The 27,785-nt window shown below is 42.7% G+C and overlaps 1 protein-coding gene across 4 annotated transcripts; it reads right to left on the minus strand.

Moving 5' to 3' along the window:
• Positions 1 to 263: 263 nt before the first annotated feature.
• Positions 264 to 27,701, minus strand: ak2 (adenylate kinase 2). Of its 4 annotated transcripts, none has more exons than XM_070899048.1 (8): positions 27,489 to 27,701; positions 23,842 to 23,967; positions 18,445 to 18,555; positions 14,656 to 14,750; positions 12,163 to 12,235; positions 7,617 to 7,812; positions 6,339 to 6,496; positions 264 to 713 (listed from the first exon to the last, which is right to left on the minus strand). In XM_070899048.1, exons 1-7 carry the CDS (start codon positions 27,585 to 27,587, stop codon positions 6,381 to 6,383), a joined length of 816 nt encoding a protein of 271 aa, XP_070755149.1. In that variant the 5' UTR covers positions 27,588 to 27,701; the 3' UTR covers positions 264 to 713; positions 6,339 to 6,380. The 4 variants fall into 4 exon arrangements, with proteins under 4 accessions (XP_070755149.1, XP_070755152.1, XP_070755150.1 ...); XM_070899049.1 differs by lacking the exon at positions 264 to 713 and adding an exon at positions 3,655 to 4,490; XM_070899051.1 differs by lacking the exon at positions 6,339 to 6,496.
• Between the last annotated feature and the right edge of the window lie 84 nt (positions 27,702 to 27,785).

Here is a 27,785-nt window from a genome sequence, read left to right on the forward strand (position 1 = left end):
TGCAACGGCCACCCCACGTTAAAAAACTCCAAGCACAGGCATCTTCCACCCTCCAAGATGTAGTTCAGGTCTGGAATATTGAAACACCCGTGAACTCATTCCTTTTTAGCGTGGAAGCAAGTCATCCTCGCTGCGAGGGATTGCCTGTGATGACATCCAAGTTAGGTAAACGTTAATGAAAATAAAGTAGTGGTGATGAATTATCCGCTTCATTAACATGGAATGTGTAGTTAACAGCTGGACTGAACTCAAACAACACTATAGTCAATGCAAAGATCTGTTTATTGTTCCATCATCATCCATAATTTAAAAAAAGCAATGTTTGGTGCTGGCATCAACCACACCCTTCACCACAAGGCAACCCCAATAAGTGTAATATGCAGCTTTGTTAAAGACAATAGGAAAAATATGTAGGCGACAATAAGGCCTAGACTTTCACATATACTTGATTCTGCATAACCCATAAATATTCCCTCATTTCACATTATGTAATCTATAAAATGGAACAGTTTAAAGCTTGATAGCAGAGTAGCACTCCAATAATCTACCCATTATATCTCCCAGTATCAGATCATTAGCCAATTGCTATGATTTAAAAACTGAATTGCACTTATGGAATCTACCACCAACATTATGTAAACAGATATAAACTTGATCGCTGGGCACATTGTGGCTTGGAAAACACTGTCTCTGGCAGCATAATTTTCAGTTGGCTGAAATGAGACAAAAAAAGGGTTAAGTAAACTGCAAGTTTAACAGAAGATTTACGTTTTTGACACCATCTTAGGTCCTTGACTGATGAGATCCACAGGAATCCAATAACTTGACTCAGCACCAGACACGCCCCCCAAAACAGATATGTTGTATATCAACATATGGGAATATTGATAAAATATTAATATTGCAAGCCAATAAATACATAATAAATCACCATATTCATTTGCACTGAGAAAAATATCCAGTTTCCCTTTATCGACAAGCAAAATTTAATTATTTTGCCGTTATTTTAACGCCAGCTTTAGCCCATTTATTTTAGTCAAATCATTTCTGAGCATCTACCTGGGACCCTACAGAGATAAAAAAAAAACACCTCCCCAATCTAGAAGGATGTACTTTAAGAAAATGTTAGTGAAAACTGGAACTTTTGGCCTCCAAGACACAAGCATACATCACCGTAACATCTTTCACATCAGAAAATATTTTTAAAAATCAATTTACACATACAAAATATGCACAAATGTATTACATCTAAATGATATTATACAGGTACCTTTACATAAAGAACTGATTGAGAAGCTTCCCCATAGTTATCTTTTGAAATCCCAGTCATACTGATATTATTGATCAACGAAGACACAGCAAGTAACCACTTTTGTAAAATAAAACAGGAACATGTAGGAGGAGGGTGTGGAAAGAATGCCAAGATGCAACATGTAAATCAACTGCAATTGCTGTAGGATGGGACCCTCCTGCTAATACTGACACATCAGATAGAATCACACTAGCTGATTTAAAAAAATATATCTCTGTAACTGTTTCTGTTTACCCATTTTTCCCAGTTATTTTTGTTACCTTTTAACTTACAGACAAAAGGGATTTATTTCTAAAACGGTGGTTTCGCTTTAAAGTCAATCAACAGTAACTACACTTGAAAAGTACTTAATTGTCTGTAAAGCGCTTTGTGACATCCCAAAGTTCTGAAAGGCGCTATATAAATGCAAGTCTTTTTCTTTCAAATTGCTCTCTTCAAATTGCACCAGACCAGAAATAAATCAACAGCACATGCCCCATTGTTATACAGTATATCCAAACCGTTCTCTTCCCTCCCCTTAAACTCCCTTATTTAGCTTAATTCATTAAGTCATGTAGCAAAACTATTCCGAACTCAATGATGAAAAACAGAAAAAATAACCTCAATTTCACAATATTCTATAGAAAACTTTTGTTGCTGAGCTGAAAACTTATTTTTGGAGCCTCAAACAGATCATCATTTTTTGCATCTACAGAAACATTTATCAGTGTCTTCTGGAAAGTTTGAAAGCCTGCCCCGTCCCTTGGGTTGTCTAAATGGGAACAAGTTACAAATGGACTTGCAATCTTTGAAGTGCAAAATGCAAGGAAAAAGATAAGCCAAAATGGGCAGAAAAATAAAATTTGAATTGTTCCCCAGTGTTTTGAAGCAGGCCAAGTTTACAACAATTGCTCTCGCTCCCAACTGAAAAACTAAGAGAAAAATAAAATCAGTCAATTGGCCAAGTTTAAAATAGAAAAAACAATGATTTAAGATAAACCAAAAAGCAGGAGCTGAACCACAGGGCAAGGGAAGGAGATTAAATAAAATAATTTTTGAGCACTCTGATGAAGGAAGACAATTCAAAACTTTCTACTGAATTAAATTAAATTGAAGATCAGAATGATAAAAGTGTAAACTCTCATCTATTTATACCAGAAACCCAAGGATATATAAATGAGAAAGAAGTCAGACAAAGCGAATATATTTTTATGTACAAAAATAGTCATTAATCATTAATGCTCCCCAACTTTCTGGCAGAGGTTGGTATGCCGATAACCACACAATTTTGAAAAAGTGATTACTAGTACCCAATGAAGAGAATACCCCTGTAACCACCCAATTCAAAATGACTAATGGCATCCTAGGGATCTGCTGATTACATGCTTTTTGAAAAGACCTGGTGGCCATGGTTCTTGCACATCAATTCCATTGCGAGAATGAACAGCAGCATTTTAAAAAAAATGCACAATGTGTGTGACTCTCTCATTAACTCTCTCAACATGCCCTTACTAAAGCCTGCCAACATCACCAGTGCCCACAGCAAATTCAAGCCCTGTAATGGACTCGGGGAGAATATACTGCTATAAAGCCGCAAGATATCACACAACACATCTAATCAACTCAGCAAGGTTACAGCTGCTGACATTTTCCAGCTCTCCATATCATTAGTTTGGCCAGTTTCAAAATCTAATCTGAAACTAAATTTTCCTGCAGCAAAGGTTAACAAAAAAAACAATTTTAAATATACACGATCAATGCTGTCTAAGATCACAACCTATCAAATTTCTATTTCATTGATTCTGAAAGTAACACAACTTTTAACTAACCAGACATTGAAAGAGATGCACAGAATAACAAGTACACATCTAAGGGGGCATACACAAAACACTACAATATCAAAAAGACGACTGGGTTAGACCAACAGCATGTAATAGGATATGGGGAAAGCACAGAAAGTCGAAATTAGCTGGGTTGACTAAATTACCTTTCCCCATTCCATTATTCTATATTTTATGTCTTAGTTTTGTCAAATGGTGACTAGTTACTGATGCCAAGACCAGGAGAAAAGGGAACAGATGGAAGAAAGTAGACGCTTAATTGTTTGCAAATTTTTGTTGGCCAATGATATTGTTTCTGAATGTCCTAAAATAACATTAGTACTAATGGTGGAAATACATCAGATGAAGACACAGAGAATTACCCCCAAATAAGGATCATTGCTCAATTTATAAGTTAATTAGAAATACAGTTATACTATTGCGACATGAAGGATAAAGTCAATCATACGGTTTCAAAGCTCGATCAAGTGTCAAAGTTAACTTTTATCAAGAGACATTTAAATGAATCTGGACACTCGGTGATGAGCTTAATTGGTTCACTTTTATTTTGACTCTCTTACAAAGCACAGCAGAGCAAAATTCTCAATAAATCTTCTCTTTAACTTACAGGAAAACATAATATTCTCAGTTTTGGAACAGGATACATTAATTGGAAGTGTAGTACTTTAAGTTTTAGGAATAGAATCTCCAAATATAGTTAAGGCTGCATTTATACCAAAAGTGATTTTCCTCCTTTAGAACTACCAGAATCAGATACAACTTAAAGATGATCTTAACTGAACACCGGATTCCCAGTTGTACAGTAAAATAACAAGGTACTGTGAAGATGAGGAAACTACTCTGAGCTGGTAGAGGACCCAAGACCCTCAGAACAGGGAACTAAAAGCAATCTAATGCCATTGTTACTTCTTAAAAATCGAAGATTTAGTATAATGTGTCACTTAGATTAGCCCTTACAAATATTTAACTACTTCAAGTCACTGTAAAACAAAATGGGAGAGGGGGGGAGCTTTCTAATAACTAGAAACACATAGCAGGTAAGTCAGCATCTATGGAGATGATAAACAGTCAACATTTCATAATTTGTCCAAAATATGGACTGTCTATTCTCTTCAGTTATGCGCTCTGACCTGCTGTGGTTCTCCAGCTTTATGCTTGTTTCAGATGTCCAGCATTGGTATTTTGCTTTTATTATTCTAATTTCTTTAGAAGAAAATAGTGTGTGTAAATAAATTCAACATTGTTAACAATCATACAGTCCTTGAAGAGTTTGGGAGGGAGATGATCCAGGAAGTTCCAGCAAGGATGAAGACTGAGAGGTTACCTCGCTCAGATCAGACCAAGCCTCCACTTCTCAGCTAAAGGAAATTCAATACAAGTTATTTCTCTGATTCTATTAAACTGCAATAATCATAAATAAAATATCAGACCACTATGCTACTAACAGAAAACCTGAACCAGAGAGAAATACTTGTCGCCTTAAATTTGGCATGTTTGTGGGGAGACTTTTATGGGAATCTTTATACAAATTATGAAAAGAAAAACATTTTAATGAACCATTAGGGCAGACTCTTCAGTGGACCCACATAAAATGGAATTAGAATTTGATTGAAGCTGGTAAACTGTATTTTACTTGGGGTAGATCACAGTCTCAATACTCTGGTTTATGGTCTTATTAGATTTGATGCTATTAAACATCATAAAATATGTAAAATCATTTTTGGGATGTAAAGTTAGGGTGCCATTGCTGTAATACATGAATGGCCAAAGCTTCAGAGATGATTTGGCAAACTGCCTCTCCATGTAGCTTTTTCAAAAAGTTACAGGCTCTCTCAGACATAAAAAGTTATGTTTTTTAAAAAAAAAGATCTTCTTGACCAGGATTAAACAAATTACAAACAGCAATGGCTATCCAATTATGGCCAGTTTATTCCCAACCTTGTAGGGCTGGGGGACACATGCTACAGATTAGAGAATGGCACCATTTGCGAATAATGCACACAGTTCAGGATCTAGTTTACAATAAAATGTAAACAAAATCATGTTCCAATTGGAAATTTGGTAAGCGTTAGAATTTTAGACTGACTGAATGCATACATTCAGCAAATGGGCACCTCATACAATGTAAAACTGAAATAACATTCATCTCAAAAAGTTTTATCGGTATTAAACTAAAACATGCATGAAATATTCACTGGACCTTGAAGGAGCCACCAAAAAGATCAAAAGGTTCACGGTTGTTTTTCGGACTGGAGGAAGATATATAGTGGTGTTCCCCACGGGTAGGTACTAGGACCACTGCTTTTCTTAATATATATTAATGACTTAGAGCTGGGTGTACAGGGCACGATTTCAAAATTTGCAGATGGCACAAAACTTGGAAGTACAGGTGCAACGTCCTGAATCTGGAACTGCGAAAACTGGAATTGTCCAAGAACCGGACATTTTGCACATAGCTGATGGAGTCATCCGGAATTATTGTCCGAAAAACGGATAATTTTGAGGTAAAATGCAAAATGAATTCGGTCAAGGATTCTGGATTTCAGACAAGAACATCAAGTCTGAAATGCGGAATCCTCAACCGAGTCAGTGCCAGATTTCAGGTTTTGTCGGATTTTGAACCTCGCCGCTCAAAACCCGGCACGGATTTGGTCGAGGATTTCAGATTTTTATTGATTTTCTTGTCTGAAATCCGGAAAACAACAAAAATCGGAACGGACTCTATCCCGAGGATTCCGGACATTGTACCTGTATAGTGAACAGCGAGGAGGATAGTGAGAGACGAAGCCATAGACAGGCTGGTGGAATGAGTAGACAACGGCCACCCCATGTTAAAAGAATTCATGCACAGGCATCTTCCACCCCTTTTAGAACTCATTTTAGTGTGGAAGCAAGTCATCCTCGACTCCGGGGGATTGCCCAAGAGAGAGACTCATTCATTGACCCTCGAAAAGGTCGGAAAAAGGGTAAATACCTTACTTCTCTTGCATTAATCGAAATAATCCCAATTTTCATTTTAAACTGTAAATATTGGACAATTATTAGTTGTATTGAGAACAAAGGCTTATTCTTTCTAGACCTTTTAGTGCAACTGCATGGTCTATTTCATGCCATCCAGGTTACATCTACATCTGTAATATTGTATGCTTACTTTCTTAGAACTCTTGAAAAATTAACCCAATCCCACAGCAGTAATTCATACTCACCATTCCATCCATTTAGTTACTATAAAAGGTTTATTATTCTGATCAGAGCATTATTCTCACATTGTGGGCCACCAGTAATCCATAATTCTCAGAAGCAAAATGTTTAAGGGCAGAAATACATGAGATGAGTGTGCTGAGGAATATGCAAGGTAAAACCCCTTAACAGAGAGAAAGAATATTAGTTTACAGTATGACAGATTTTTCAATCAAAAAGGAGCATTATTTAAAGTAAGAGAGATTTGATAAGTCTGTAAACAGCCAAAGAACAGTGCCAGTAATCAAATGGTTAGAAAATGAGTAAAAAAAGGGAACATTTCATATTTGGGAAATGTTTCCCTTTGAAATCATTCAATCAGAAACTAGAGAAGATGGGAAGACAGAGAGAAAAATAAATGTCAGAATTTCGCCAGGATAATAGGATTAGAAGATGACTTTATACAAAGATTTACTGAGCTGAATTTTCCATGAAATAGTCATGATTCCTAACACACTATTTTCCCTATGCATAAACTCATTCTCTAAGATAACATTTAGGGTACCCATTAGCAACTCGACTGATGCATTCAGAGCATGCCACAACCTTCAAGAACAAAGCAATTTGTGATCTGAACATACTGAATGGATCAATCCTTGTAAGAGGACCCAGTACATGATTTACTTGAAAAAGTATTTGTCGTTTTGGCCACGTGTGCTCACTGTCGACGATTACGTTTAGGTGACATGACACAGGCCAAAGACAATACTGACAATTGACCAGAGAGGTAGCACAGTTTGATAGAACTATGAGGTTGGTTTTTCTATCAGTTTAACTAGTTTATAACTTAAAAGCATTCAAGATTGTGACCCTTTTACACAATGTAATGTACCAATTGGAAATTACAGATTACTCGGTTTGATTTGGATGCGAAAAACTGGTTCTGAATTGAACAACTAGCAATTTAAGTTATCTCAACCTCAGAGGAAAAACTTGGGAACATATTAAAATAAAAGCAACAGGCCAAAATGATAAGTTGCAACAACTAGACTTGCTGAGGTATCAAATGTCATCTGTAGCATTGACAGAACAAACAAATTTATCTTTTTGAAAATCTTGCAATAAATAAAGCTGTCGAGGGAATAAGTTTCCTCAGCTATCCAAATTATCCCTAAGCAAATGCCATGTTGTAATTGCCCAAAATTAAATTTAATATTCTTGATTACAATCTACCTGTCAAAAATGCAGCACATTAAATTCGACAGCATTCATAATAAATCAAACAAACATAACCAGGTCCTTACATGTAGCTCCACTGAAAGCGGCTAGAATGGTTGAAAAAACAACATCAGGAGTCGACGAGGCATCAACAGACATATGGACCCCTTTCTTTTGGTAATAAGAAATCAGAGGTTTGGTTTGGGTATGGTAAGCAACAAGACGAGATTTTAATGTTTGTTCATTGTCATCCGAGCGTTGTATCAAAGGTTCACCAGTTACCTTAGTACAGAAACAAAAATACCAACATTTATTAATAACTACACTGTACACACAATCTTTAAAAAAAAAAACACACTTGTCTTAAGCTAACACTTCTAATATAGAACCTCTGATGTACAATTTGGAGTAAGTTTTGGTTGTAACAGAAGAGAAAGTATTATCGCTTCCTCATAATCTACTGTTTATTAAAACATTAAGGGCTGGATTTTCGGTCTTCTGCTGTCCCTGTTAGCACCCTGGAGGGGCGGCAATAAGCACTTCCAGGTGGGCAGCCAGCTTCCAGCACCCCGCCGGGAAACTCAGTGCTGGTTTGGAGGGGGCGCGGAGCAGCACTGCCCGGAAGTGGCGAGCTGGTGTGCAACATCCCTGGTTGCGACACCGGCTCGATTTTAGGCTGCTGCCCGACCCGTAGCGCTCTGTAGAGCGCCCTGATGGGAATGCCTGTGGAAGCAGGTGTTCCGATCTGTAGCGGCTGCAGTGAGGTAAATAATATCGACCTCAGGCAAGTAGGATTGTTTTTTTTGTTTTTTGCGATTTATGTTGTGGTGGCGTGAGTCATGTATTGGGAATGTTTTTTTAGTATTTTTTCCCCCCAGGCCTCTCTTAGGGCACTCTGATGCCGGCTGTTTAGCTCGGGATTTGTGCTTGCTCAGCTGGCCTTACACCCTAAAAAAGGTGAGCAACGCCTCCCTTAGCGCTCCGCTCCAAACTCAGGGCCCAGCTGATGAATTTTGTGGCTGAAGACCAAACTTTATCGCCCTGCTGCCACAAAATGACCAGAACCTAAAATCCAGCCCCATTTGTCTAAAAACTTGAAGAAATTTGGAGACATGGAGGCTCTAGAAAAGGTTCAGAGGATGGCCACTAGATTAATATCTAGCCTAAAAACCCTTAGCTATCACTGTAGGGTCAGCAAACTGGACTTCAGAGTGACTTTATCGGAGTATTTCAGATGATAATGGGATTAGACTGTGTACATGTGGACAGATTATTTGGAATTAATTAAGTTAGTGAAAATGAGGGAATTGCGTACACATGTCGGAAGATTTTTCTTTCCTCAGGGGATTATTGACTTTTGGAATCGGTAGTCAAGAGCGGTGGATGCAGATTTGTTGCAAAATTTCAAAAGGGAGCGGGACAAGTGCCCAGAGGAGGCCGATTTTGATAGTGTGTTGGGCAACATATCTCATAGACTCATAGAAATTCACAGTACAGAAGGGGGCCATTCGGCCCATAGTGTCTGTGCCAGCTGAAAAAGATCTATCCGGCCTAATCCCAGCTCTTGCTCTGTAGCCTTATAGGGTATAGCACTTCAAGTGCATATCCAATTACTTTTTAAAATATGATGAGCTTTTCTGCCTTACCACCCTTTCAGGCAGTGAGTTCCAGAAAATGTTCTCAATTCCCTTCTAATCCTTCCACCCATTACTTTAAATCTATACCTCCTGGTTATTGAGCTCTCTGCTAGGGGAAATAAGTCCTTCCTATCCACACTATCTAGACCTGCCCTCCCCAATTTTTTACACCTTAAATCAAGTCTCCCTCAGCCTTCTCCTTTGTTCCAAAGAAAATAACCCCAGCCTATCCAATCTTTCTTCATAGTTAAAATTCACCAGTCCTGGCAATATCCTTGTAAATCTCCTCTGTACTCTCTCTAGTGCAATCAAAGCTTTCCTGTACTGTGGTGACCAGAACTGTACGTAATACTCTAGCTGTGGCCTAACTAGTATTTTATACAGTTCAAGCTCCCTGCTCTTACATTCTATGCATCGGCTAATAAAGGAAAGTATCCCGTATGCCTTCTTAACCACCTTATCTACCTGGCCTGCTACCGTAAGGGATTTTTGGACATGCACTCCAAGGTCCCTCTGTTCCTCTACATTTCTCAGTATCCTACCATTTATTGTGTATTCCTTTGCCTAGTTCACTATCCCCAAATGCATTACCTCTCACTTCTCCAGATTGAATTCCATTTGCCACTTTTCTGTCCATCTGAGCAATCCATTGATAGCTTCCTGCAGCCTACAACTTTCTTCCTCACCATCAACCACACAGCCAATTTTTGTATCATCTGCAAACTTCTTAATCATGCCTCCTACAATCATGGTCATTGTTATCTACTGGAGCCCATTTTGGTTGGCCTTCCAAGGTTGGAGGGGCATTTCCCAGAATTTATTTTCCCTCTCATTTTGTTTTAATCTGGGGTTTTTTGCCTCTCCCAGAAGATGGCGGGTGGGGAGTATTGGGGATTGTGTTGCTTAGCTGCAATATGGCTGAATGGAGTGGCCTTGATGGACCGGCTAGTCTTCTTCTGTCCGTCTTTTTGTTTGTTTGCAAGGAGAGAATCACAAACAATTTTTTGCAATTATTTGTTTTTCACAAGCGTACTTGTTTAGGTAAGCTGCTGTACATTTTGTTCTCGTGATATCTGCATCAGCATACATTGAGCTTGTTAGCACAGCAAAACACAGACTTGTGGACAGCAATGCACACTGGGATGCAGGCAGAAATTTGCTGGTAGTGGCTAGAAGTGGTGGAATGGAGTCACTGTCCCTTAACTGTGGTCCTTCTTGTCCTGCTCAGCTATCCACCTTTCATGGAGGTGGGCAATCAGCTTATAAGCCTCCAGGAATGGACATGGTAATCTCCAATTCTTGGAGAATCATATAAAATCCATTTCAATTTTCTTACAACCATATTTGTTGGGGAGAGGGCTTTGCATAATTGTGTCGATAAATCTAGTCGCTCCTCTTCCCTTCCCCCTACACTCTTATCTTCTAGTGAGAAGGCATGGGTTTGGTTCTGCAAGGATTGAGCAGTAGTCATGGTCTTTGTGATCTCTATAAGATTGACCAAAACATCAAGATATGATGATATGAATTTGTTAGAAAGTCATAACTGATCCTTGATGCCTATCTTTTTGGACCAAGTTCTGAATCCATGCATTCTTGGGACTTCCTCACTGCAATCAAATTGGGAACGGGGACCATTAAATCCAAGAATATTTTCAATAAGAAATAAAGCTTTCGTCAAGCTGTTATGACAGAGCATTCCTAGAAACCCCATACTCTCTTCTGGAGGTCTCCATGTGGCCAAATGCAGGTAAGCTTCAGTTTCTACACCCAGCTCTGGGCTGTTTTGAGGATGCCTGTCATAATTTTAGGCCTTCACCAGCTATTTCCCGTACTCTGTTGCAGAAACTACTCTTATAAGCAAACACTTGCTTCTTACAAACTGAAGCGTGATTATCTCTGCTATTGCAGTGTTGCCCAGATTGAAAACTTTACTGTAATTAGCTACTGGAAATGTTATGAGCCCTCTTGTACACTTAATGCCTCAACAAAAGGAAAAACATTCCAATCAGGCCACGAGACTTAGGCTATAAACTACAAATCACGTTTAGTAGCCAAAAGTCAATACAACCCATTTCGTTTGATTACATGCTTTTAACTTGCATCACCCCGGTACACAAAAATAACTAAAGTTACACTACTTTGCCAAACCTTAATACTGAACCTGAACCATCATAAGTAATATAAATGCAAAGTTTGTTTAACCACCAAGAACCCTTCATGAGTTGTTTCAAAGATGTTCAGGAGTGAAGGGGTTGATTATCACATATAATAATTTGTACTCAGTTGCTGGTCTGTGAAATCTAGATTTACTCGTGTTCATTGCCAGGGAAAAGCAAAAGGGGAACTGGCAACTTTCGCTAATCCCTCAGATAAGATGATGTTGTAATGATAGGCACACATTGTCGATGTGGTGTTGCTAGTAGAGGATTTTAAACAGTTCTGAATGTGTGTTCTCGGGCCAGTTTGTTTAGTATGAAGTAGGAAAGTGCCAATCCATCCACCCGAACACCTTCTCAATGTGAGGGAATTGGAGTTGTTAAAGTGGTACATCATAATGAACACACAATTGTACAAAACCCAATTTAAATTTGATAACTACTCGAGAACCACACACATAAAACACCTGAAGGTAACCACAAAGATAGCTGTTAAAGCAGTTTTACTGCATCTGTAAACATGAGCTCAAATTCATTTGTTAAATCCAAGTGAGTAGCAAAACCCAACTTAGATAACTACACCCATTAATGCTTACGGAAGGACTTATTTGCCTTTACTTGAATGTATTTTTAAGAACTGCTTAGTCTGTAGACTGTGAAAACTAGTCTTTTGGAAGGTTTGCTGTATTTTGTTTTGTGCCAGTAGAATGCAAAGTCTGAGTTTTGGGGAATATTCAAATATTTTGACTGCTTCATTTAGAATGATTCTTATTGTATAATTTACAGTGTGTAATACCAAGGACAATGCACAATTAATCATGATAATTCCTGATACATACATCATCTTTCATTGGCTCTTTGGGTGGGTTAAACAATTTGTGGTAGCTGCGTCCACTGGCCTGGTGAATCAATCTGTAAAAAAAGAAATGTATGTGGTTGCAACAGCACTTTCCTCATAAAAAGTCAATGCAGTCAGTATTTGATGCAATACTTTCACAAATCTTTTTCACTGGATAGCAAATGCTCCACTTCAAAGTCACCAACACCATTAACTGCCCGGAAACATTAAGTAAGCCTAGAGTGCCAATACCATCAAATCCTACAATGAAATAAAGATCTTAAACTAAATAAAGTAAAAGTAATAATGCTTTTATCAGGCCAAAGCTTCTTGTTCCAGTACAAAACTACTGGAGACAGCCATATAGCCATTAGATATTCTTAAAATGAATTGTTAGGTACAGTACAGCAGTCCCTTTAAGAACCTAAAGTGATTTTTTTTTGCAGTATCACATCTCCAACATTTTAGAGGCTAAATATGCTGCTTAGTATGAAACTGAGCCAAAAAGATCAGTTGCTATCTCTTACACACACACACAAATATGATAGTTTGTTATAAGTATGATTATTTGAAAAGATTCCAGATGGCAAAAAATACCTCTTTAAATAGCCAATTAACCAAGTTGCCAGTAAGCTAGATGAAGGAATGTGCATTATTCAGCACTTTTATACCCAACAGGTCATTCATATAACAGCAAAATGCTACGGTGATAGAATTTGAAATAAAAACAGAAAATACTGGAAATCCCAGCCGGTCAAGCAGCATCTGTGGAGAGAAACAGGGTTAACGTTTTGGGTATGTGACCCTTTGTCAGAACAGGAAAAGTTCAAGATGTAACAGATTCTTAAGGAAGTGCAGGGGCAGTGAAAGGGGGAGGGGAGGAAACAACAAAAGGGAAGGTCTGTGATAGGGTGGAAGACAGGAGAGATCAAGGGACAAAAGGGCTGATGGGCAAAAATGAGATGGCAATAGTAAAGGTCATTGATATCCCATTCTGCAAAAGATTGAACACATTGAATTTCAAATATTCTGTTCAACACAAATATTTACTACATCATCATCATAGGCAGTCCCTCGGAATCGAGGAAGACTTGCTTCCACTCCTAAAGGTGATTCCTTTTGTGGCTGAACAGTCCAATACGAGAGCCACAGACCCTGTCACAGGTGGGACAGACATTCGTCGGGGGAAGGGGGGTTGGGACTGATTTGCCACACACTCCTTCTGCTGCCTGTGCCTGACCTCTTCACGCTCGTGGCGTTGAGATTCGAAGAGCTCAACACCCTCCCGGATGCACTTTCTCCACCTAGGGAGGTCTTCGGCCAGGGACTCCCAGGTGTCAGTGGTGATGTTGCGCTTTATCAGGGAGGCTTTGAGGGTATCCTTGAAACGTTTCCGCTGCCCACCTTTGGCTTGTTTGCCACGAAGGAGCGCCGCATAGAGCAATTGCTTAGGGAGCCTCGTGTCTGGCATGAGAACTATGTGGCCTGCCCAGCGAAGCTGATCAAGTGTGGTCAGTGCTTCAATGCTGGGGATGTTAGCCGGGGCGAGTACACTGATGTTGGTGCACCTGTCCTCCCAGGGGATTTGCAGCGTAGGTGAAACAGCTTTCCACTGGTTCTGTAGTTTAGTTCCACTCCAGCGGGGAACTTGTTGACTGTGAAGTGGAGCATGGCAGCGAAGAAGATTGAGAAGAGGGTTGGAGCGATGACGCAGCCCTGTTTGACCCCGGTCTGGACGTGGATTGGGTCTGTAATGGAACCGCTGGTAAGGATCATGGCCTGCATGTCGTCGTGGAGCAGGCAGAGGATGTTGACAAACTTTTGGGGGCATCCGAAACAGAGGAGGACTCTCCATAAGCCCTCACGGTTGACAGTGTCAAAGGCCTTTGTAAGATCGAAAAAGGGCTGTATAAGGGCTGGCGCTGCTCCCTGCATTTTTCCTGCAGCTGTCCCGCTGCATAAATCATGTCCGTTGTGCCCCGTAGGGGACGAAATATTTACTACACAATACTGAACACAGCCAGAAATACCACAATTTTGAAGATTCAATGTAACTAAACAGTAGTTGCAATCGAGTAGCATCCATTCACCTAAGTGCTACAACAGAGAATTCTTTATGAATCTTTGTGCAGATAATCCAACACCACTTGGATATTTATTAGCCACCTCCTGCCCAAAAAAGAGCCAAGCACTAAGCACTCAACTCAGCTCCCCCATATTATTACTTGTGTTGTGGTACTGAACTAACGGAGGCTAGGTGGTCCCAGGATTGTTCCTTAAGCTGATTTCCCCAATGGAGACACAATTGGCTTCTTGCTAGCAGGCTAAAAATAGGGTAAAATTAAAAAATTATCCAATTCAGGCAAAACACTTCTTGCCGAATTTATAAGCATTGGTGAAGAATCAACCATCAATATTCAAATCTGAGCTGATATGGCAAAATGGATTATGTATCAAGCCTATTAATAAACAAGAAAAAAAAACTATTTGTTACCTGCCACAGATCCTGTCTATCAGTAAGGAATCATCAATCTTAAACTCCAGCACAGAATCCAGCTTCACAGATCGCTTTTCCAATTGTTTATCAAACTGTAACATGATCACAACTGAATCAGACAAAGCAAGGGTTAAGTTACACGTCTTTCAGCCATCTATACTCCTCAAATATCTCAAGCTTAAAAAATGTCCAGCTTTTGAAACCCCCTTTTGGAACATAATTTAAAACATGCTTAAAGCCTTTTAACCAATGCCCATCCACTGGCTAATGGTCCACTCTCCGATCTCGATCCAAACTAATGCAAAACGAGCTACATCTATGATGATAGCCCTGGAATAACACTTCCACTTCCTCCCCAGCTTCCCCCAATTTCCCCTTCATTGTGGGGAATTATCTGGCCTCCATTCAGCAACTTGGGTAGATGATAACAAGAAAAGTGACATGATACTTGTACATTTCTGGTAAAAATTGGCTCAATCACGATGACAAATGTAATCACTGCAATTTGTGTAAATGAAAAGCCACAACGGTAAATGTGACTTGGTATTAGGGTACAACCCAACCAGATAGGAAGCAAACTGGGTTTGTACAAGAGTACATTCTATATTAACCAGTAAACTATCATTCACTCTATCACTTCAGTTATAATAAACTTGCTCTGTTCGCTTAGGTTATCTCATGGCAGAAAATTAGTTCTATGTAAAGCATGCCTGCACCACCTACTGTATAAAATGGGTACTGCAACTTGCATTTATATAGCGCCTTTAACGTAGAAAAATGTTCGAGGGCACTTCACAGAGATGCAATCAGAGAAAAATTAATGAAGGAGATTTCAAGAGAGGTTAACCAAAAGCTTGGTTAGATATGAATTTTAAGGAAGGTCTTAAAGGAAGATAGGGCGGTGAAGAGGCAGAGGTGTTTACGATGGGAATTTCAGAATGTAATGCCTAGATGGCTGAAGGCATGGTTGCCAAAGGTGGGGTGAAGAGATGGGAACGATGCACAAGAGGCCAGGAGAGCATTGGAATAGTCGAGTCTGGAGGTAACCAAGGTTTGGATGAGGGTTTCGGTGGCAGATGAGGTGAGGTAGGAGAAGGTGATGTTACAGAGGTGGAAGTAAGCAGTCTTTGTGATGGAAAGGATATGGCTTTGGAAGTTCAGCTCAGGGTTGAATAAGATGCTAAGGTTGTGAAATGTTTGGTTCAACCTGAGACGATGGCCAGAGAGAGGGGTGGAATCGGTGACATGGGTGCAGAGTTTGTGGTGGGGGCTGAAGATGATGGTTTTGCTCTTCCCAATATTTAAGTGGAGGAAACTGTAGCTAATCCAAGACTGGAAGCGCAAAGCAGTGGCAAAAGCTTTAATCATAATGGTGAATTTTTATTGGAATCACTATGAACATTGATTGCTGAATCAGTCTAATTCTTCCACCGTGCTTTTCCAATAAGCATCTCCATTACAAAACTGTAACACCATTAATTTTAAAATGCTGTGTTTCTCACCTATTGATCTAATGCTTTGAGAGCAGCCTTTGGTTTCTTAACTTCTCTTTACTGAATAATCAAAAACTTAAGAGTCATGTATGCTGTCCTTTGAATGCTATACACAGAATGGTAGTCACTTAACAAAATATTCCCTATAAGTTATTATGCTTTTAAGTTGTCAAACACTTCCTTGGATTTATAATTCATGAATTATTTATAGACCAGTATTTTATTTACCTTAACTACTACCACACCATATGAAAATTATTTCAACTCTTTAGGTTTTGCATTTTTTATTTTGCTCACTGTAGTTGATATATCTTATATAAAAATAACTGCTGAATTTCCTCTTTCAAATTAATAAGATTTTCCACATTTTGACCCTCTTCTTTGAACATGTTTTTCATAGGATTACATCGGATATACGGCACAGAAACAGGCCATTCGGCCCAACCAGTCCATGCTCTGCTCGAGCCTCCACCCGTCTTTCCTCATCTAACTATCAGCATAACCCTCTACCGGTGCAGCGCCTAAAATCCGGAACCCTCGGGACCGAGGCCGTTCCGGAATCCGGGCATTCAATTTGCTTTCTGACGTCACGAATCCAGAAACACCCGAGCCTAGGTTTGGGTGTTTCCGGATTTAGGAACGTCAGAAAGAGGGGTGGGGGGCCGCCGAGGAGCTGTTCGGGCCGTCCGGCCTCGCCGAGTAGGTCATCTCCGGGCGGGGCCCCGCTGAGGAGGTCGCCTTTGGGCGAGGAGGTCGTCGTCAGGCAGGGCCCCGCCGAGGAGGTTGTTATTGGACGAGGAGGTCGTCGTCGGGCGGGGCCCCGCTGAGGAGGTTGTTGTCGGGCGGGGCCCCGCTGAGGAGGTTGTTGTCGGGCGGGGCCCCGCTGAGGAGGTTGTTGTTGGGCGAGGAGGTCGTCGTCAGGCGGGGCCCCGCCGAGGTGATGTTGGGCGAGGAGGTCGTTGTCGGGCGGGGCCCCGCTGAGGAGGTTGTTGTTGGGCGAGGAGGTCGTCGTCAGGCGGGGCCCCGCCGAGGTGATGTTGGGCGAGGAGGTCGTCGTCAGGCAGGGCCCCGCCGAGGAGGTTGTTATTGGACGAGGAGGTCGTCGTCGGGCGGGGCCCCGCTGAGGAGGTTGTTGTCGGGCGGGGCCCCGCTGAGGAGGTTGTTGTTGGGCGAGGTGGTCGTCGTCAGGCGGGGCCCCGCCGAGGTGATGTTGGGCGAGGAGGTCGTTGTCGGGCGGGGCCCCGCTGAGGAGGTTGTTGTTGGGCGAGGAGGTCGTCGTCGGGCGGGGCCCCGCCGAGGTGATGTTGGGCGAGGAGGTCGTTGTCGGGCGGGGCCCCGCTGAGGAGGTTGTTGTTGGGCGAGGAGGTTGTTGTCGGGCGGGGCCCCGCCGAGGTGATGTTGGGGCGGGCCAGCGAGGAGGCCCCGAGATAAGGACAATGGCGGTGAGGCAAGCGGGACGAGGCGAAGCTTTGCTTTTGTATAGACTTGTTAAACCTGTGTCGTTACTTTTAGTGATTTGTATATTTGTACTCAAGAGATTCCTTTGCTCCTCTACTCCATCCAGTCTCACACCCTCCAAGTAATAAGTGACCTCCCTATTCTTCCTACTAAAATGTAATACCTCACATTTATCCGTGTTGAAATTTATTTGCCAAATCTGTGCCCATTCTGCAAGTTTATTAATGTCCTCCTGTAATTTGTTGCAGTGCTCCTCAGTATTGACTGCACCCACACAACTTGTTGTTATTCACATCCTTCAATTTTAATGTCATCACAAGATCGCATTTATAAGTATCGGGAGCAGCAACGATATCGAGACTTAACTGTGGGCCAGCCGTTTGGTTACCGCTCCCCAAATAGAAGCAGCTTTTATCTCTGCACTACCTTTCCTAATATTTAGCCAATTGAAAATAAAATTCAGCCCAAAAAGTTCAATTGAGCTGTAAGTTCCTGTGAGGATGAGAATCCTGATATTCAACACTGACCAACTCAATTACATCTTACTCCAAAAAATTACACAAATATTTGAAATAATTATCTTCATTTTCATTAAACACTCTCAATTACTTCCTTTATAATAAAATTCAATGTCTTTCCTATTTGATTTTTGTTTTTCAGAATTGAAGCCATGTTAAACTCAAGATAAGATCATAATGACAAATTAATTCCCTATCTATTACTCATATAATCATCCAATCAATTTGTATTTAGCTGGCGATCAGTATTGAAGTGCTTTTGAACAATGCTACATGTCACATTCTGCCGTACAATTTTAGTTAAAATGTTAACCTACGATCTGCGCCTGATTCACAGTGCGTGGGAATCCATCCAACAGAAATCCATTTTTGCAGGCTGGAGTGTCCAAGTTTTTATCAATCAATTCAACCACCATTTCATCGTTGACCTAAAGAAAAATAACCAAAAATTAATCACAAATAGAAAACGTGCATGAACTCAGCTCCACGTCCTCTGCGCCTCCCCCCCCCACCCCCCGCCAAACATTCTACTGGCTGAAAGGAAAGCTTATAAAAACCGTCTGTTAATTTTGAGAACAAAACTTGCATATATGATTCTCCACACGTTCCCAATCTCAAGCATTTTATCCAGAGAGAAATTTAGAAAGTGCACACAGTGAACTCTCATCAAATCTAGAGTGGTGGAGGATAATGGACATAAAAGGGAGATAGAAAATAAAGAGAGACTTTGAAGAATATTTTTTCTACACCTTCCAGCATTTAACTGAAGAGCCTCATTGCATGGCTCATATTGATATACGGGACTAGAAAAGAGTTAGTGCAATTTGGCTGGAAGATTTTTCAAAAATAAACACAAGCCTTGCGTCACTAATGCAGCATTCCTTCAGATCCCATGTTGTGCAACATTGCCAAAGGTCAACAGGTACACCAGGGCAAAAGTACAGAATATAAATAAATACCATTGGATGAATCTAAAAAATTGCTGATGACAGAAAAGTAGGAATTTGGCAAACGGTCAGGAGGACTGTAAAATATTTCAGGAAGACAGAGGCAGATTAATGGAATGGACAGATGGAATTTAATACGTGCAAGTCTGAAACAATACATTGTGGGAGAGACCAGGAGTGGGAGTACTGTATATACTTAATGGAAAGATACTGAAAAGTGAACAGCCTGGATGAACAGAGACACCTGGGAGTTCAAATGCATAATTAACTAAATGTGCAAGTGCAGGTAGATAAAGCCAATAAAATTTGGAGTTTTATAAATAGAGGCATAGAGTGCATGAGTAATTGAGAATTTATACAAAACAGTGGTTAGACCACAGTTATAGAGTGCCATGTGCAGTTTTGGACACCCCATTATAGAAAGGACATTAAAGTTATAGAAAGCATTCAGCATAGAGTCACCAGGATAATGCCAAGGACAGAAAACTATAGTTATGAGGAGAGATTTGTACTGGGACTATTTCCACTGGAGCAGAGAAGTCCCAAAGGAGATTTAATAGAATTTTTAACTATTAACAGTTTGAAGAGAGTGAATCGGGAAAGACAATTTTATCTTGGGAAGTCAGCGATGAGAGGACATCAATTCAAAATGATCACTAAATGAGGGGAGAAAGGTTAGGAGAAATGTCTTCACACAGATGGTACTTGGGAGCATGGAATGTTTTGCCACAGGAAGTGATTGAGGCAGAGACCGTTACTTCTTTTAAGTGAAAATTGGTTAAATATTTGGAGCAGAGAAAGATATAAGGTTAGAGAAAAAAAGTAAGACATGGGATTAGTTTTGAATTGCTCTAACAAAGAACTAGCACAAACGTGATGGGCCAAAGGGCCTCCTTCGGTGCTGATAAAGATGTGAGGTACCAAGATGGCGTATGGGACTGCAGCTCCCGAGGGAGCTCCGCTGAACAACCTTACCCGTGGCCATCCCACACCTTCTCTCCCGCAAACTCTTCTCCCTCCGCAGCACCAAGAACTCCTGGACCTCTCTACTGTACCTGGATCTCACTCCCTCTCCAGATTCCAAGGATTTGGAACAAACAGATTTGAACTCTGTCGTCCTTCGGGCCAGCTCTGAGCCAGCCTCGGCAACGACCCCGGTGTCCTTTCGGCCGGCAGCCCAAACTGCGGAGGTGAAAGCAGCTGGAGGAGCAGCGGCAGAGCCACTGTCGTGCACGTGGCGCGGGTAATGGTGGTGGCCATTCTGACTTCTCCCACGACCCTTTGAGAAGCTAAAATGGAGCAGGGCCCCAGCGTCTTTCATCCCCTCCCCTCATACCTCACACCCCACAGTAGGCAATAAGGCCCATACAGTAGAGCCTGGTCTCCAGTCATCTTGACCCCCTTGCCACTGGACCAAGACCTCGCTCTGCTCAGCCCGTGTGGTAGCCGGCATGCAACGGCCACCCCACGTTAAAAGAACTCACGCACAGGCATCTTCCACCCTTCAAAATTAAGTTCAGGACCTGGAACGTCAGGACCCTCATGGACAGCCCCAACAGCAACAGACCAGAATGCTGCACCGCCATCGTTGCTCGGGAACATAGGCACTTCGATGTCGACATCGCCGTCCTAAGCGAGACCCAGCTCAGAGAACAAGGTGGAGGTTACACCATCTTCTGGAAAGGCAAACCAGAGGAAGAAAACTGCCTCCATGGAGTTGGTTTCGCCATCAAGAACGAGCTGGTCAACTGCCTCAGAGATTCCCTCTGCGGGATTAGCGAACGCCTTATGACTCTCCGGCTCACCCTATCCCGGAACCAGTGCGCCAGAGTTATCAGTGCGTACGCCCCAACAGATGAGGCCAAAAAGGCATTCAACTCCAGCCTCGAACAATCCCTGTCCTGCGTCCCCACGGACGACAAACTGATCCTCCTCGGCGACTTCAACGCCACAGTCAGTAAGGACACGGACCTCTGGGGAGGCGTGATCGGCAGAGAGGGGGTAGAGTAAACCAACTCCAGTGGTACCATGCTCCTGACAAAATGCCTAGAACACGACCTTGTCATCACCAACACCTTGTTCCGCCAGAGGGACAAGTACAAGGCATCGTGGCAACACCCTCGCTCCAAACACTGGCATCTGCTCGACTCGAGCAAGGGATCGCAAGGATGTGCGCATCACCCGCACCACAACAGGAGCCGATGACTGCTGGACGGACCACCGCCTGATCCGTTCCGTCATCAACATTAATATAGCCCAAAGCGACAATGGCAACAGAAGCAATGCCGCAGAAAAATCAACGCCGGGGCACTCGAAGACCCAGCTAAGAGAGCCCTATACAGCCAGTGCCTCACTGCCAACCTGGCGACCCTTGATGACCCCGAGAAGCAGAGTGCCCACGGTGCTTGGTCTGCCCTCCAGGCCACCATAACCAGTGCCTGCACTCAACCAGGAAACACCAGGACTGACTTGATGAGAATGACCAGGAAATACAGGAGCTAATAAATCACAAGCGCAGGGCATTTCTGAACTTAAAACAACAACCCAACTCGGGAGCAGCAAAGCAGCATTACAGACGGCTGAAGGCCGAGGTCCAATAAAAAATCCGCAACGTAAAGAATAGATGGTGGATGGAGAAAGCACAGGAGATTCAGCAGCTGGCCGACAGCAATGACGTGCGAGGATTCAAGTCCACCTAAAGCACCCAAGGCCCCACCCCACTGCTGGCCAAGAACGGGGTGACACTCATCAAGGACACTGACGCAGTCAGGACCCGCTGGAAGGAGCACTTCGAAGATCTCCTTAATCGAGACTCTGACTTTGACTTGAGTGTCCTCGACTCCATCCCGCAGCATGCTACCCGCCACCATCTCAGCAAAACCCCAACCCGGCACGAGATAGAAAAGGCCATCCGTCAGCTCAAGAACAACAAGGCACCAGGAGCAGCTGAGGCATAATGTATGGTGGAGAGGCACTATTGGCTCGAATGTATGACCTCATCTCGCTCATTTGGAAGGAGGAGAGTATCCCGGGAGATCTCAGAGATGCCGTAATCGTGACCATCTTTTAAAAAGGGGACGGGTCCGACTGCAGCAACTAGAGGAATCTCCCTGTTGAAAGCCACCGGGAAAGTCATCGTTAGAATCCTCCTCAACCGTCTTCTCCCTGTGGCTGAGGAGCTCCTCCCGGAGTCACAGTGTGGATTTCATCCGCTACGGGGTACAACGGACATGATCTTCATGGCGGAACAACTGCAAGAGAAATGCATGGAACAGCACCAACCCTAAATGGTCTTCTTTGACCTTACAAAGGTCTTTGACACTGTTAACCACGAGGGATTATGGAGCATCCTCCTCCGTTTCGGCTGCCCCCAAACATTTGTCACCATCCTGCGCCTGCTCCACGACGACATGCAAGCCGTGATCCTGACCACCGGATCCATCACAGACCCAATCCACATTCGGACCGGGGTCAAGCAGGGCTGCGTCATCGCGCCAACCCTCTTCTCGATCTTCCTCGCTGCAATGCTCCATCTCACTCTCGACAAGCTCCCCGCTGGAGTGGAACTAAATTATAGAACCAATGGGAATCTGTTCAACCTTTGTCGCCACCAGGCTAGATCCAAGACCGTCCCATCCTCTATCGTCGAACTATAGTACGCGGACGACGCTTACGTCTGCGCACATTCAGAGGCTGAACTCCAAGCCATCGTCACCGTGACGTTCAAAAGCATGGGCCTTACATTAAACATCCGTAAGACAAAGGTCCTCCACCAACCTGACCCCGGCACACAGCACTGTCCCCCAGTCATCAAAGTCCACGGCACGCCTTGGACAACGCGGACCACTTTCCATACCTTGGGAGCCTATTATCAGCAAGGGCAGACATCGACGACGAGGTCCAACACTGCCTCCAGTGCGCCAGCGCTGCCTTTGGTCGCCTGAGAAAGAGTGTTTGAGGATCAGGCCCTCAAATCTGGCACTAAGCTTATGGTCTACAGGGCTGTAGTGATACCTGCCATCCTGTATGTCTCAGAGATTTGGATCATATACAGCAGACACCTCAAATCGCTGGAGAAATACCATCAACGATGTCTCCGCAAGATCCTGCAAATCCCCTGGGAGGATAGACCCATCAACCTCAGTGTTCTTGATCAGGCCAACATCCCCAGCATCGAAGCACTGACCACACTCTACCAGCTCCGCTGGGCAAGCCACATTGGGAGTCTTGTGTCGGGCATGTGAACAAAGTAAATGCTCTACTCGGAATTCCTACAGGGCAAGCGAGCCCCAGGTGGGCAGAAGAAACGTTTCAAGGACACCCTCAAAGCCTCCTTGATAAAAAGCAACATCCCCACCGACACCTGGGAATCCCTGCCACAGACCGCCCTAATTGGAAGAAGAGCATCCAGGAGGGCGTTGAGCACCTCGAGTATCGTCGACGAGAGCATGCAGAAAACAAGCGCAGGCAACGGAAGAAGTGTGCGACAAACTAGACTCCCATCCACCCTTTCCTTCAACCACTGTCTGTACACTCCAATACGGGAATTACAGTCTCTGTCACAGGTGGGACAGTCACCTGAGAACTCACTTTTAGAGTGGAAGCAAGTCTTCCTCGATATCGAGGGACTGCCTATGATGATGAAAGATGTGTGGCTCTGTAACAGTAATTTTAATTCTAATTTTTAGAATACACACAAAAAAGGCAATAGCATTTCAGTACCCTGTACTGGTAACAAAGGTCATCAATATATGAAACAGCACTTACTAATTTGCCAGCGTCCATTGTTTGCTTTAACTTCTGACCCAATTCTGACCCAGATGCTACCATTGCTCGCAGCATGTCACCTGTTGCTAAGTGACAGACATTGTAGTGGTCAGCAAGTCTGTGTGCCTGAAACAAGTACAGAAAGCAATTCAGGTATCTTTCCATAATTAGGGCATACATAAATCAGTATTGTTGGAAATGAAAAAAAATCACCCAAACAAATCAACCCACTCCAAGCCACAAATTATTTACTTGAGATAATCATTTACATTAGAACAGGTTGTCACAACATGGAATGCTTTACCACAAGTGGCTATTGAGGTAGAGACTAAATCATCTTTTAACAACTTGCATTTATATAACACCTTTAACGTAGTAAAATATCCCTAGGCACTTCACAGGAGCAATATCAGACAACATTTGACACCAAGCCACACAAGGAGGTATTGGGACAGGTGACCAAAATCTTTGTCAAAGAGGTAGGTTTTAAGGAGCATCTTAAAGGAGGAGAGAGATAGAGAGCAGTGTTTCCGCTAAACTGCATGTCATCAAGGTCCCGCGCAGGCCGCTCACCATTGAGCTGTTCCATTGTAGGGACCTGTACCACAAATGCACAAAAGTTTGAATGAGCCACACAGTGGGGTAGACAGGCCACGTGGGAGGCAGCACAGCTTAGTGGGGACATGGGTGGAGAGGCGGCGAGGATTTGGGAGGGAATTCCAGAGCTTAGGGCCTAGACTGCTGAAGGCACGGTCGCCAATAATAGGGCAAAGGAAATCGAGAACGCTCAAGAGGGCAGAATTGGAGGAACACAAAGTTCTTGGAAGGTTATCGGGCTGGAGGAAGTTACAAAGATAGGGAGGGGCCGGGCCATGGAGGGATTTGAACAAATGGATATGAATATTAAATTTGAGGCGTTGCTAGAACAGGAACCAATGTAGGTCAGCGAGCACAGAGATGATGGGTGAAACGGGACTTCATGTGAGTTCGGATATGGGCAGCAGAGTTTTGGATAAGCTCAAGCTCAAGTCTACGGAGGGTGCTGGATGGGAGGCTGGACAAGAGAGCACTGGAATAGCCGAGTCTGGGGATAACATAAGCATGGTGAGGGTTTCACCAGCAGATGCGATAGGTTTGAGACAGAGATGGTCGATATTATGGAGGTGGAAGCAGGCTGTTGTTTGATAAGGGCCATTTCAGTGCTATGGCAGGGACAGATTGGAGAGGTTCAAACATGAAGTTCCGGGTATGATGGACACGGATTTGGGAGGTGATAGCACGTTCAAGGAATTTGGAGGGAAAGAGATGGGGTGGTAATTTCAAGGTTTTTTTTTGAGGAGTGCTGGGATGATGATGTTAGATTTGAACGGGAGTGGTCAGTACCAGAGGAGAGGGAAATATTTACTATATCAGCTAGCATGGGGGCCAGCAACCGAAGTTGGATGGTCAGCAGTTTTGTGGGTATAGGGTCGAGAGAGCATGGACAAAATGGAATTGAACAAATATTTGAAAAATATAAATGCGATTAGAGTAGATAGCGCCAACGAAAAGATAGCAGACTGGCCTCATTCTGTGCCGTATAAAGTAGAAATAATTTTCTCTGCTGTTCTATGCTAATACCAAGAACTGCTCTTATCTATATAAACAGACCCTTGTGAGGTAATGAGATTAACCGACTATTTACAATTGCAAATGTTGAGCACTAGCACAACATGAGACACCAAGACATGGTACACCTTTGAACTTAAGTCACACTCCAAGCTTTTATGGAGTCAAAATATTCACAATGTATTTGATCAAGAAAACAAAAGACTTGCATTTATATAGTGCCTTTCATGTCCCAAAGCACTTAACAACCAATTAAGTACTTTTTTGAAATGTAGTCACTGTTGCAATGTAGGAAGCTATATAAATGCAAGTTGTTTTCTGCAAGCTGGAGTCAGTGGACCCCCGGGGGTCCACAGAGACTTTCCATGGGGTCTGAGAGTGCAGGTAATTTTAACCCTGCTCCTCGTTAGAAAACGACACTGATTCAGTTCTTTCGAATTATTCTCAACAGCTGGGCCCACTTCCTCACCGAGGCCCACAGCTCCCGCTCATTTTGCTGAGCCCATTCCTCTCTCTGGCCATCCTCCCGACACATGGTAGATTGCCTGAGGGGCCCTTCAAGCACGTGCCTACATAAGAATATAAGAAATAGGAGCAGGAGTAGGCCATACGGCCCCTCGAGCCTGTTCCACCATTTAATATGATCATGGCTGATCCGATCATGGACTCAGGTCCACTTCCCTGCCGCTCCCCGTAACCCCTTAATCCCTTATCGTTTAAGAAACTGTCTATCTCTGTCTTAAATTTACTCAATGGCCCAGCTTTCACAACTCTCTGAGGCAGCAAATTACACAGATTTACAACCCTCTGAGAGAAGAAATTTCTCCTCATCTCAGTTTTAAATGGGTGGCCCCTTATTCCAAGATTATGCCCCCTAGTTCTAGTCTCCCCTATCAGTGGAAACATCAAACATCTACAGTCCTGCAGTGCAGTGGTTACACAACATGCCAGTGGGACAGTGCAGCGGTGAGTCACGTTTCCAGCAGCATCCCAGCATGTGCATGGGTGCTCGTGCCCTCGCTCACCTTGGCCAGCCGGCTGACGGTTTGGAAACTGTCCAGCATTAAATGGCCAATAGTGGCCATCTGTTGTGGTATGCCCACAATTGGTGCGAGAAGCAAGCACACCCATCTCACTGATATGTCAGTAAATTACCTGGTTTCTGAAAAGCATTATTAAAACACGCTTTACATGCAGCACTTTCATATTATGTGTATTATAATTTAGTTGGGGGGGGGGGGGGCGGGGGTCAGTGATTACTAATCGATTTGAAAAGGAGTGCGTTAACCAAAAAGTTTGATGAACCACTGCTCTAAGGAAAGCTGCTGTGAGAAATGGAAGAATTTGCACTGAGTTCAGACACATTACTGAGTCACAGTAAAGCAACATTCGCCCTGCATATGCAGGATCCAATCGCGGAGTGGTTGATGAAGAGGCAACCCATTTTGCAGCAGTGAAAATCCTTAATTCCCCCCAGTATAAAAAATGTAAACTGCCCACTTTGATTGGCACAATTTAATTTTAAGGTCTATACAAACCATAAATAAAAGACAATACCTTAGCAAAACTAAGCTAATAAGATCTCACTTTAGCTTACAAAATGTTATTTTTGAAACTAAAATAGATTCACTTTTCCATTACAAACTTTCTCCACTCTACATAAACTTGACCATATTAGTTTCAAAGTGAGTCTTAGATCTGATCTGAATTTCGGTGAAAATTCCAACTCCGTTAAAAAGCAAAACCTCTTTCCTAAAGGTCGTTGAAGGTCAATAGGGCTCCACGTAAAATAAAATGGAATCCCAATTACTAATAAAGAATTATTATTAGATAGCCTATAGCACTTTGAAAATCTGAAATAGAAAAATATGATTGTACATTTGTTGTATAAAATATTAAACTGATCACTCCAATCAACGGAAAGACCCTTTTTACCCGAATGTTAGCACTCGACAAATTCAAAGTTTAGAAGCCATGTGGACATTCCACTATGGGACTGGGAAAGCGCTTGCTCCCCCACACTGGATCGCCGCATTCACCTGGGTGCCTTTCCCTGCTCCGGGGGGCCCCAGCAGGATAGCCTTTATCCCCTGTTGAACATGTTTCGCCTTTAGTTCCTCGTCAGCTCCTGCACTCATATTTTATGTTATGTGACTTCCCTTTAGTTAGTTGGTTGGTTAGCAAACGGCAAACTATCGCTCTGCAGCTTCTCGGTGACACCACTTCCTATTGCCTTCACGCTCACGATTGTGACAGCTGGACCAGGGCGAGCGGCAACGCCGATTGGTTACTTGCGCTGTCACTTTTGTTACCATTTGGCGCTTAGTTTTGCAACA

Source organism: Pristiophorus japonicus, chromosome 14 (assembly GCF_044704955.1).
Source record: "Pristiophorus japonicus isolate sPriJap1 chromosome 14, sPriJap1.hap1, whole genome shotgun sequence".
In the NCBI taxonomy this organism is placed as follows: Eukaryota; Metazoa; Chordata; class Chondrichthyes; family Pristiophoridae; genus Pristiophorus; species Pristiophorus japonicus.